Here is a 13,312-nt window from a genome sequence, read left to right as displayed (position 1 = left end):
AAGCCGAACTGTGCCGATGCTGTACCGAAAGTGCCGAACTGCAAGATTTGTTAAATTCGTTCTAATCTGATAGATCTGGCAACCGTGCGAGATGATTTTGACAACTGGCAGTGGTCCCATTTCATCTGTAACATTGAACCGGAGGTGTGTAAAGCCATATAAATGTTATTTTTATAGGGCTTTAGAGGTGTGCCGCTTGATATCTCTGGAGTGCCTGGGCACAATGTGCTGAGTGTCCGACCCCTTGGATATATGTGTAGTATGTAGTATTGCATAATTTACCTTTACGTGTAGCATGTGTCTCGTAATGCGGAATGGAGCGAAATTGAACGGATCTGATTTTGAATCAAGTCCGTTTAGGCCGAAGCTAAACCCCGGGAGGGCTTACTCAGTTCCCTAGATGAAATGCTGGTATGCACAGAAAACTGAAACCAAATCCTACCCACCATTCATGAGATTTTGACTTACTCATGAAAATTAAAATTTATCAATAGTTAAACGAACGAGTGTTCAAAAATGTTGTGATGTCTTTATTTGCGTAATCGAGACATTTTCTATGAGATTGCCATAGAATTTGTGGCTGTTATGCGATTATGGACAGCACAGCACTGAACAATATACACACACGTACATGTATACATGTGTATGCATGTATGAGTGTGCATGGGTGTATAGGTACGAATGAATATATGTTTGAGTGTTCTATGATGAGTCGGAATTTCTTCTTATACCTATGCTGCCAAACTACAATTATAAATGGGCAGGAAGTTATAGTCAGTAGCTGTGTTTCCTGTGTCAGTTTCCTACGTTGTTACTATTATTACTAATATTGCTATCGTTGTTGTTACTATCACCTCTATTGTATTATTTTTGTTTTGGATGTAATTAATTATAATTATTATTGTTATTTTCTCATTTCCCTCCTTATTAGAGTGATTTGCATGTCTTGTGACTAACCGCGTTAACGGTATTCAACTTACAATATAAAATTATCACGAATGACGCTGTTTGTCTCCCAAAGACCCTCCTAATGCTGATGAGGTACTGTCGGAGAGTTCATCAAGTCGGACGGTGGCAACTCACCGGCGGCCTGCTCCTCTCCATTCTTGCTGCTGTCGTCGCGGTCGGACTCAATACAGTGGATCTCTCGAAAAGCTTTATAGCCTTTATATGCATTTTGTTTTGTTCTGAGCGATAATATTGCTCTTGAATAATATTCCGCACAAAATATTCGAAAAATTTACGCCAACAGCTACAATACTGCAAAGATGGTAGATAAAGAAGCGGCTGTGGCTTTTAATGAGCATAGGTGGTGGTTGAACAGCGCTGGGTCAACCGTGATGACATGGGTAGTTGGAGAGATGAGTAGCGTCTATCCAAGCGAGTAGTTCGGCGGTAGTTGCATAGGTGATGGACAGACATAGAATTCTCGTGATATTACTAACCCGAAAATGGCAATCAACATATTGATTAAAAATTTCCTCTTTTCTTTTCTTTCTCTGCCTGATCTCTATCGCTTCTTGTCGTGAGGGGCGGCAAGAGATCAGCCACAGACGACTGCACTGGTGACAATGATGGAGAGGACGGCATGGAACCGTGAATAAGACCAAAGTAAGATTTGAGAAGAACAAGACGAGCAAACCAACAAAGGAAGGAGAAAACAAGATAAGTACAAGTCATCTTATTCAATATTCCACCAAGTACACAATTATAGCGGATATGGAAAGAGCCAAGTTCTGTTAGGGGTGCCAAGTGCCAAGTTAGGGGTTCTGTATTTCGAACGAGTTATTTCGTTTGACTTGCTTCGAACGAGATGTTTTGCCCATTTAATTTTGCTGGCGGAAATTTCGTTCGAAACAACTTTCGTTCGAAATACCAAGTCGTTCGAAATATAGAATAGCGGTGTCTGTCATTCTTCTTTCTCCTCATTAATCCATCATTACCAACGCATTATGGCGCTAGCGTTATCCGCAAGGATTCTTTTATCATTATCACAACCACCTTATCTCAGCCCTGGACAGACTTGGCTCTAACTGCCCCACCTCGTGCTGCAAACAGAAACAGAAACTTTTTGAAAACTCGCGCGTACCGTCTACCGATTACCAGAGGAAAAGCACTATTCAACGTAGAAACAGAACATTTAGTTACTGACTTGGTTTCGTTTTAATAAAATAAATTCAATCAATTCATGGATATAATTTCAAAATCTGTTGAGGATTGAATATATACAATGTTTCTACTTTGATAAACGTTACGTATGTAGCTTGTATACATGAAGAATCATATTATTACATACATGGATACATCCTGCTATCACTACAAGGAGACTTGAGTGGTCCTACGTCACCTATCCGGTCGTGTCTTGTGCACAACCCCTCTGATTTTTTTTTCTTTGATAGAATTTAGCAATCATTCGAAAGAATTTTTTGCAGTTACAATTTTTTTTCTGCGTGTACAGACAAAATCAAACTAATTTTCGCAATACACTCAAAATCACCAAAAATCGCCATGGAACTGTTATACGAAGAACCGTGTGTACCATTTGTTTTAATTGTCTATTGTATTTAAAATTGAATCGATTCAATCGTTATTCGATATTTCTTAGTATAAGAGGAAAGATGGAGTCAAAATAAACTTTAAACAAGCATGAAAAATACAACATGTATGTTTATTGTAAACGTCAAAACATAGTTGTAGGTACGACGTACGAGATAGTGAAACACAGTATAATTATAATTTATCATTAATGCTATTATTAAACCTCAGCTGCTTCTGGTACAATTTGCAATATGGTTTTCCTTTTAGTATCGTAGGCAAAACCATTCTTTTTGAATATTTCGCTATCGTAGAAAGACTTAAGATTATGGATATCTATGGCCTTAGCGCGTTCAATCAGATCTTTTTCCATTATTTCCACATGTGTGGCTCTTGGCCCTTCTTTGCAGCGAAGATAAGCTAGCTGATCTAGCGTCAATTGCCTTAGAATGAAAAACAGCAACTCTGAATGATCTCTTTGGAATGAAAGATACTTCTGGAAGGTGGATCTCATTTTCTTCATAACGCTGAATTTCTGCGCTTCGATGAAACTCTCTAACATCATACGAATAGCCATATTCACGTCCGCATCTTGAACAGTATCTCGCAAATGCATTCTGGCGTGAGCCTCTGACATTCGTATAACACTTTCGATGTGACGAACTGTTATTGGAAGCGATCCAGTAGACAGAGACTCTTGCCGGAGTTGTGAGTACATCTTGGAAATTTTGTCTTGATCCATGTTCTGAAATGTAAATGATTCAATCGTCATAATCTATTATTATATGTTAAAACTACTTAATATTTCGTTAGATATTTGTCAGGTCGTTTTGAATAATTAAATACAACACAAATATCTTACCGTGAGTGTAGGGTGTACATTTTCCTTGGCATAGACAATGTACATTTTTAACATATCCTGTGGAATTTGCATGCTGTCGATAGGTTGTGATTCCGGAACAACATCTTCCATGGTCGGATGATTTTTGATGTGCGAACCGACAACGAAACGAGCGAGTAATTGATCCTGCATTGGATCAAATTCATCTTTAACAACACAAAGAATATCAAAACGGGAAAGAATCGGCTCTGACAAATTAACATTCTCGGAAAAAGTCATGCTAGGATCATAACGTCCACCGATCGGATTTGCAGCCGCAATAACAGCACACCTTGCTTGCAATGATGTAACAATTCCAGCTTTAGAAATAGAAATCGATTGTTGTTCCATAGCTTCATGAATGGATGTTCGGTCCTGGTCGTTCATTTTATCAAATTCATCAATTAAACAAACGCCCTGATCAGCCAGGACCAGTGCTCCTGCTTCCAACGTCCATTCACGGGTAGTTGGATTTCGTCTCACATAGGCGGTTAAACCAACGGCAGAAGCACCTTGACCGGTTGTAAACACAGCTCTCGGCGCAATTTTTTCAGCATACTTTAAAAACTGAGACTTTGCTGTTCCTGGATCTCCGCAAAGTAATATATTGATGTCACCACGAAGCTCGTGCTTTTCCCTATGATTTTTAGACTCTCCTCCAAACAATGAAAGAGCCAAACTCCGCTTGATATATTCGTGACCATAGATGGAAGGGGCCATGCTTTGAACGATACGCTCACTAATTCGCGGATCTTTGCTCAATTTCTGTATCATAGCAATATTCTCATCAGTAAGTGAGGCTACAACTTGTTTGCTATCCTTCACAACAAGGTGGTTTGCGATTAACACGGTGGCAAACACTGGAAACCCCTGCTCCGTATTAAGCGACCCGTCATAGTTATTGGTGTAAATTCCAGTAACTTCAATTTCGTCACCCGGTTTGCACTGGTCACATAGATCAGCGAGCAATATACAATCCTTGCTTCGGGGAATTCGACCAGCGGGAATACGTCCCGGCGACTCTTGTAGCGTAATTTTTTGGTAATTCCTGTATAGCGTCTGTTCCATATTGATTGAAAATGGTCCTCCACTCTGACATTCTGGGCACGAACCGGGCTTAACTTCGGTATTTTGACTCTGCACAAATGGACCCAGTATGTAGCCACACTTTACACAATCATATTTTATAACGGACAATTGGGGCAAAACACCCGTCGTAGCCGTTACTACACCCAACGTTCTGACCAATTGATTCAGATGTAGCTTACGGAATGTGCGAAGCTCTTCCAATAGAGGCAAATCAGAGATTCGAACATGAACCTCATTAGTTACTCTTTCGTAAGTAGGATAAATGCTTAATACCATTTCCTTAGCTACTTTGTCCAAAATTTCTAACATTTGAAATGGAGCTTCGGGCAAGAAATATGCCAGTACATGTTGATTATTAGCCAAATCTGTATAAGAAACCACAAAACTAGACTTATTTTGCTCACACATTCTTCTGATTCTGTCTCTATATACGTATTGCCCCTTACTGTCAACAAACGTTCTCAAAAAGCTGTTAAATCGATTAGCTATTTCCGTGCGTGGTCCTAGCATTGACACCCATTCTTTTATACTATGACCTTTTGTATCTTCGAGGTTTTCAATAGATTCGATCATTTCAGCATCTTCAACTTCACCTGCTGCGGCTTTTTCGGCCGCTCTTCGCTTGGCCCTTGGGATATCATCCTCATCGTCGCTCCTGTCATAGAATAGCTCTCGATCATCTCGATGAATACCAGCTGCACGATCACGACGGCGCATTTCCGCCTCAGCAGCAGCGCGATCCGTCTGCGAAATATCGCTGTATTCTTCCTGATCCAGTTGATCTATGTCATATCGATCAAGTTTCGGCATCGCTCGATAATCGCTGTAATATAGTAAAACATTATTTTTTATTATTGAAGAACAAGAGTTTAACATCGTACTTTTCCATATCGTCCCCAAATAGGTCTTCACCGTCATCTTCGTCGTAATTTTCCTCACGAACCGTCGTGTCGCCCAAAATTTCATCTTCATTTTCGAATGGTTCAAAATCTCCAACTGGCGAAGTCATGCCAGAACGAAAATTGCGCCGATCAATGTCGCTGGGCGTATTCGGTGGCGGAGAACTGGGATTGTCCTGCAAATCGATAATATTTTAAATGCAATAAACCTAAGGGCAGGGCCGTATAGTACTTACAGACATTTTTGCCAATTATTTTATTCCTAAAATTTCAATGAATTAAGCAACACAAAATAACAGAACAAACACGTTCGAGCTTAGCTTGCATAAACTATCAACAAATTTAGGCGCGTAAAGTTGAAGTTATGTGATGAAGAAAAGATTCGTCAGGATCAGAGATGCCAGATTTTTTTATAAATAACTCGAAAACTGGATTCAACCCAACTGCTCGAAATTCGAAAAAGATTATTCATGACAAGGGGTTTCTACAAGCGGTTTCCAACAGCAATGATTACTATATGCACCTTTGCAAAAAGTTACTTTTGATTACTTTACTGATTACCTCTGATTACCAGTAATCAATCTCTTGTGATTATTGCGCTCTTCGCATTCAATTGGACTGCACAGTTATAAAGTGCAATCTTCAAAACTGTGTTGAAAAGAGTGCTACTGATAATATCGCTAGTAATCTTATATCAATAATACCATCAAACTTTATCGTCGCGGAAGAATATCGAAAATTGGAGGGTTATAGTGAAATCTTCTCCTTGGCTTGTTATTATTTTAACATTTTTGTTCTATTTCTTACGTGTTTTTGCTTATACTGTCATATTATCGTTATTAATTATTAACGATAAGAAAACTTTATCAATAATCGTTATAGATTTTGACCGGCATTTCCCATCATTACAACTCTCCCATCTAAGCTGACATTTTATTTAGCAGTGGTGCCAGTACCAGTTGTAGGAAAAGCAAATAGTATTTAATTTTTCATATATGCAGCATATTTGTTCAAGTTATGAATTATGCGTGGAATTATGTATTTAGAAACTATTTCTATATTATTCCTAACGTCGATAACAACTCTACGTAAGCATAAGAATTCAAATAGGAATCAATCAAGATTCCTGGTTTTTTCCCACGAAATTTTGGCAACTTTTCTCACCTGCAAAATGTGTGACTGAACAAATTTGTTCAAAATCCAATTTTCAATGCAAAGAGCAATACTCTAAATTAATCATGATTACTTAAGATTACCATTGATTACTCTGCTGATTACCATTGATTACCTAATTAAAGCTGGAATCATACTGACTGTCAGCGAACGTTAACGGCAACGTATCGTAGCGCAATGAGGTTTAAAAAGGTGTGGCAGATGAAGACATTTGATTTGATTTGAAAAATCAGAAAACGACGTCAAACTCCAAAAACAAACCGCTAGTGATGTCTGATTTTTTCAGTTAATCGATTAGTTAATAATCGATTACTTTTTGGGCAGCCAATAATCGTCATCGATTAATCGGCGCTGCATAATAGATTAATCGAAATAATCGATTGGTTACAACCTTTACGTCCTGTAGCGGGGCGGGATGGGTTTTATGGCAGGGAGCAGTGACAACCTTCACTTAAGCGCCAGGCAAGGATTAACTTGCCATGAAGAAGCGTGTTTAGCGATACAATCCCGGTCCGGCTAGAATACCTCAGGGCAGGTCCATCAAACGCTCAACTATAAACTTACGAACGAAATGCCGATGAACCTAACATCGGTTGAATCCGTTCGGCCGACTCTACAGGGGGACAAGAGCAACCATCGGCTAGTGCAGTGTCCCTTAGGCGTCCTACACTAACCTACCGGGGGCTAACTCGCGAGCCTATCTGGGGAGAGTACATTCGGGGACTCACACTTTCCGAGGACACATATCGTAGCAAACACCATTTCGAGGGTTAACAGATCTTCATTTACACGTTTGGCTTAATCTAGTGGTTAGTTTTCTTCAGTTTTTCTTACGGCCTGCTGCTTCTTGTCGACGAAGGGTCTCTGATGTTCCGATGAACAGGTGACTGCTAGACTAGCGGTTTCGTAGACCGCTTACAGATAGCCCGTACCAGATACGGGGTGGGTGGCAAATGGTGAATCGAATGTTTTAGTTCGACCGGGTCCGACATTCAGTAGCCGGTACGAACGGTGGTGAATCCACGGACTGTAACGATTGCTTATGCGGTGGGTATAGCATACGGTTGGCTCTTCGGCGATCGGTTCCTACGATCGATGGTGTATAGAGTCCCGGATGGTAGCTCGCCCTAAGAGAAGACCTCCGTTTGAAGGAGGGTGCTGGTGGTCTTTTGCTTCGTTCCACTTGGTAATCTAACCTCGCTTTAGCGCCTATATTTTCTATCCGTGTTTTTTACACTTTACTTCTACTTATTGTATCTTTTCCGAATACTAGTTTACTTCACTTTTCGTCTTCTCATGTATCACTTTGCGTCTTCTAACTTCTAGCTCTTTCCAATCTTGCGTGTCGTCTCTTAGGTGGTTGTCTTTAAAATCGCTCATTCCCCAGACTGATTTGCCTGTCAAGCACAGGACTTTACGACGAGACCGATGATTCAGCTTCGGCTAGTTTCGCCAGGTTCCATCCGGTGGGCATTAGTTGTTTACTGTCGCGGTACCCTAACCTTTTTTCGGGGATAACGGCAGGTAACGCGAACAGGCTTTTACTGAAAGTTGTGTGTAGGATTGGACACTAGGGTTTGTTATCTTATTTATTTTGTAACCTCGTTACAGTCCCCGACACCCAAAAATAGCATTGCGTCCCGTAGTACTGTCCACGATTGTTTTGGAATGTGCAGTCAGACTTAGGCTAGTTACATAGAAATCGAGATTTTTTGGTTTTTGTATAGAAAAAGACGAAGGATATTACCCAGTTTTAAAAAAAATCCTTACAAAATTCCGTGTCTGACAGACTGATAAATTTCGAATTATCTTTTGACGGTGGCACGGCTAATATCCAGATTAAGTTTAGTTTGGTTTTTAGGCTTCAGCGTGGTATTTAAACCGGCCTACTGCGTGCAAACTGGATGATTAAAAGCAAAGCCTTGGAGTTAAATATCCTTTCTAAGATTTGACCCATCTTTATCGACAGACTTCACAGCCAGCTATTAGAGTACAAGATAGTTACGGGGCTATTGCAACAATCCTACTGACTGTATCTAGGAGCATCACCTAGTTGAGATTTGAACTTACGACCACTGGTTTCTTAGATCAGCATCGTACCTCGAAACCAAAGAACTAGCTGATTGCGTGTGGTTAATTTAGAAGGTAAGAGCCTGCCACTGTAATAATTAAATTTGTTAAAAATGTTCAAACAATCAAATTTTAAATAATCCGGCATAATCGATCGGCCAGTTAATCGATTATCTAATAATCGGAACATTAAGCAATCGATTAAAAATTAATCCGATTATCCGCCAAAATAATCGATTAGTTCGATTAATCGAGAATAGAGAGCCTTATAGAGAGTCGCCATCTGAAACAAATAATCTAGCAACAATGCAGCTGCGTATGTCAGTGTTGCCGCACGCACAGATTATTCTGTGATCAACAATCATTTGGAATAAATAACTTTTATAAAATCTGGATATGTAATTCCTTTTTATGATAATTTTACCACAGTTAATGGTCGTACCGTAAATAGTTATGCTGCTGTTGTCTGTTATCGCTAATTCTTTTGAGAACCAGCGATTTAAATTAAAGATTTCGAGTTTCTCGATGCTACATACAAGGTTGCAGATCGGTGAATATATTCATGAATATAAACGATATTAGTTATGCCAGGAATATTGCACACACTAATGTTCATTGAACGCAATCTGTCAAGCTCGTAAATAAGCACTGAACGAATGGTTGTCTTTCGATAGGTCACTTGCATGCATTCATTCGTTGAATCTTGCTTTACTTTTAGCCACATCATTCGATCACTTTTCGAAGCAAGTGTTACTGCATGAGTTGGTTGACGAATAACCGGCGAAGATGCGCTATGAAGAGCAGGTATATCATTCGTTGTGAGGCATTCGTGAAGAATAACAAAATATGCTCGTTGCGTGCCAGCTTACTCGGCCGCGCGTATGCCCAGGTAACCAATAAGCATTAAAATAAGCAGTAAATCAGTCGTTTATTAGCATCCCTGGCGTTTTATACTGCAGGTTGTTGTTTATCAGCTTTTTGACTGCATAAGTGTTGTAAATTGGCATCCACAATTCTATTTAAATTCTTCTTGTTGGTAACTAGCTGCAAATAAGCATTGTTAGCACTATAAGAGGGCTACTGTGTTACCTGACTCACTGCGCATAGCGTTGTATTCGCGGTATCGTGTTGGTTCGAAAGGTTTCGAAAAATATCGCCCTTGTATCGAAAATATCGTTGATTTTGATCACTAGAAATAACGTACTTAAACGTTATATTGCAAGTACTAGTAGTATGCAATAATTGTATTGTGAAACTGAATTGTTATTTATGCAACTTTTTACAAGTTAAATGCAATAACAAAAGCACAACTTATAAAAAATCGGTTGTTATCGATATTAGCTGCATATGCGTTATAAACGAATAAAACGCATGGTGACGTTTTATTTCAATAACACGCATATTCGCAGTGAGTCAGGTAAAACAGTAGCAGTAAAGTAGTCGCATATTTTGCCAAAATAGCATTTAAGTAGCATTTAAGGCAACTTAAACGCTTGTTGGCTTGCTTTTAAATTGCATTGGAAATGCTTATTGGTTACCTGGGTGGTTAGTTGGCTATTTTTTCTAACTTAAATGTAAATAAATTTTATTCTATTTCTAAAGCAATTTCTAATTATGTAATTTGTGGAAACGAATCGGAATTTTTAGCGCATAAATAATTTTAGACTCCTACGGTGATTTGGAATTTTCCGTGCGTTTCCAGTTTTGGAAGCAGCCATTTTTGGCATCAAACTTTTTTGATTGACTAGCGCTCGTTTTTTGCAATGATATGTTTTAGTAGCGATTAACAAAAAAGACAAAATTGGTCTGGTTGATGTGATCAATAATATCGATTGATCAGATAGTGATATAGGGTAACCAACCTATTTTGGACCCCATCAGCAGATGTACATAATTTGGACACTTGCATTTGATTTTGCTGTAAGTGTCTAAATTATGTACAGCTGCTGAGGGGGTCCAAAATACGTTGGTTACCCTATATATTGAACGATTACATGAATTTGCAGAGTAAAACCTTAACACAAAATACATTGAACTTTTCAACAAATTAAAATTGGCATCACTGTATATCAAACAAGTTATAACAATAAGACACGTTGAACACGACGGTTGTGTTTTCAATTTTCTGTCCGAAAGTTTCGCCCTCCATGTCCTTGTCGCGTATAATTTGAGTTGTCGTAAAACGGTAACATTTTTTGGTCCCATCGAGTCGGATATGGGACATGGAGTTGATTTCGCGTCGTGTTAAAAGTGATACATGTGAATTCGATTGTGCTTTGTGTTGAGCAACGTCGACGGCTAGCACTTGGGCTACGCCACCACGAAAAGTGAAAATCGCCATTTTGTTCTTCGGCTCGCAGCCGTATTGAATTGTGTGTAGATCTCACCACCACAGCGAACCCGTAACAGAAAACATTTTCTGAGTCGCAATACTGGAATGTTGTGATATTAGTGTATGAGCAAACGTGTCCATGACACAAGTGTTAGTGTTCAAATGGCTCGTCTCACCAAGTGAGATATGTACAGTGCTATTTCTCGCCATGCGAGATATGTGAACGCAAGCCGATTTGCAGTTAATAGCCCCAGCGGCGAAGAAACATGCTACTAATCAGTGATATATAAGCCTCACCGTGTGAGCAATTTGTGAAGAATTGTGCCAAAGAAGAGGCAATAAAAAGTGATACCGAATGTCAAATTTGGACACACCAAGTGGAGTGGTTCCATCGATACCACGAAGAAATATATTGAGTGCTTTATCCGGAGACGAAATTCGGAACCCACACGTACCAGTCGCACAGCAGAAGATCGCACAGCAGATTGCGGAAAATCGAAGAATAATGGAAAAGAATTTGGAAGTGTACAGATCGCCGAGATATGTTGATCGACAAATTATTTCGGATCACTGAGGCAGTAGAATTAGATGATGTGAATATACATCTCCTTCGGTTGCATTTGGATACTGTGCGCAGATGTTCGGATGAATACGAGAAAATATACTCCGAAATGCTAACTTTATCGTCAAGGGAACAACGAGATATAAATCGATTGGAGTATGTAAGGTTTGAAAAGGTACATGATCAGTTATATGTTACATTACAAATGAAAATAGCGAATACTCTGGAAGCGGAGTCCAAACGGGAAAGTATGAATACATCGACTGCTCCACAGCAGGTTTTAGTTCATGCTGCTGCGCCACAACTACATGCTCCCTTCCCAACGTTCGACGGTAGTGTTGAGAATTGGTACAGCTTTAAGAGCCTTTTCCAAAGCATAATGAGTAAATACCCGAACGAAACTGCTGCTATGAAAATTCTCCACTTACGAAATGCGCTGATTGGTGAAGCAAGAGATAAAATTGACCAAGAAGTGATTAATAATAACGACTACAATCAGGCCTGGAAGATTCTAGAAAACGCCTACGAAGACAAACGATTGATCGTGGACACGCACATCGACGCAATTTTGGAAATCGGTAAGGTAACCCGAGAGAATCGAGGTAAGACTATCACTAAACTTGTTGACAGCTGTTCCAAACATACAGATGCTTTGAGTAGTCACGGATTTAAGGTAGAAGGTCTTGCAGAGCTAATTCTCGTAAACATTTTGTATAAGAAACTAGATAAAGAAACGCAGGAACAGTGGGAGTTGGAACTTGGGCGTGGTGAATTGCCCGCTTTCAGTAGTTTTTTAGATTTTTTACGGGAACGTGGACGTGTTTTACTACGAACCAGTCGCTTGCAGCAGCAAATCCCTCAGCAATCATCTACTCATCCTAAGCAGGGTCAAGGATTCAGCCGTAAAGTTCCAATGCAAAATGTTTCAAAGTCTTTCGTGCAAACTGTACGAGCAACCTGTCCGTGTTGTAAATCTGAACATGCAATATATCAGTGTCCCAAATTCCATAATCAAGAAGTCGTTGAGCGCAAGACTGTAGTAGTTAAATCTAATTTATGCTTCAACTGCTTGAAGGAATCCCATCGTGTTAGTGATTGTCCGTCAGACAAAAGATGTAAGGTTCAAGGATGTGGTCGGAATCATAATAGTTTATTGCACTTTAGTAAATCCTCGAACACAGCTACAGCTTATCATGCCGAATTGAGTTCACCACACCAGCAAACATCTCAAGAAATACAGAAAGCTCAAGAATCCAGTGTTGCAGTGCAATCTTGTGCAAACACATTGTGCGTAAAAACTGGTACAATTAAGCGGCAAGTTTTGCTATCTACGGCTGTAGTCTTGGTAGTCGGAAAGGGGGGTACTACCATTAAATCACGAGCTCTATTAGATTCGGGTTCTGACAGCCACATTGTAACTGAACGCCTGGCAAAGCAGTTAAATCTTAAATTGGAAAAAATCGACTTACCAATCAGCGGTCTCAATGATATTCAAACCAAGGTGAAATATTCGCTTTCTACGGAGATTCAATCTCTAGTCAATGCTTTCGCTACGTGTACGTTAGATTTTCTGGTGGTTCTTAAAGTAACGACAAGTTTACCAATTGTAGAAATAGATCTGCATACTTTGTCATTGCCATCCAACATAGTCTTGGCTGATCCGGCGTTCCATACCCCTGGAGAGATTGATTTGATTCTTGGAAACGAAATCTTCTTTGACCTTATTAAATCAGGTCGCATAAAAATTGAGCATTCTGCAGTTACATTGGCAG

General features: G+C 39.6%; 1 protein-coding gene across 1 annotated transcript; it reads right to left on the bottom strand.

Annotated features, from left to right (window-relative positions):
- Nucleotides 1–2,754: 2,754 nt before the first annotated feature.
- Nucleotides 2,755–5,713, bottom strand: LOC128742780 (DNA replication licensing factor Mcm2). Its single transcript, XM_053839235.1, has 4 exons — nt 5,640–5,713; nt 5,386–5,579; nt 3,398–5,327; nt 2,755–3,280 (listed from the first exon to the last, which is right to left on the bottom strand). Exons 1-4 carry the CDS (start codon nt 5,643–5,645, stop codon nt 2,756–2,758), a joined length of 2,655 nt encoding a protein of 884 aa, XP_053695210.1. The 5' UTR covers nt 5,646–5,713; the 3' UTR covers nt 2,755.
- Between the last annotated feature and the right edge of the window lie 7,599 nt (nt 5,714–13,312).

Source organism: Sabethes cyaneus, chromosome 3 (genome assembly GCF_943734655.1).
Source record: "Sabethes cyaneus chromosome 3, idSabCyanKW18_F2, whole genome shotgun sequence".
NCBI lineage: Eukaryota > Metazoa > Arthropoda > Insecta > Diptera > Culicidae > Sabethes > Sabethes cyaneus.
The sequence above is the reverse complement of the archived record's forward strand: the minus strand, read 5'-3'. Positions and strand labels throughout refer to the sequence as shown.

Coding starts and splice junctions, on each gene's coding strand:
- LOC128742780 (XM_053839235.1), bottom strand. Junction 5,328..5,385: donor TTTGGGGACGATATGGAAAA/GTACGATGTTAA, acceptor ACTATATTACAG/CGATTATCGAGCGATGCCGA. Junction 3,281..3,397: donor ATGTACACCCTACACTCACG/GTAAGATATTTG, acceptor TTTACATTTCAG/AACATGGATCAAGACAAAAT.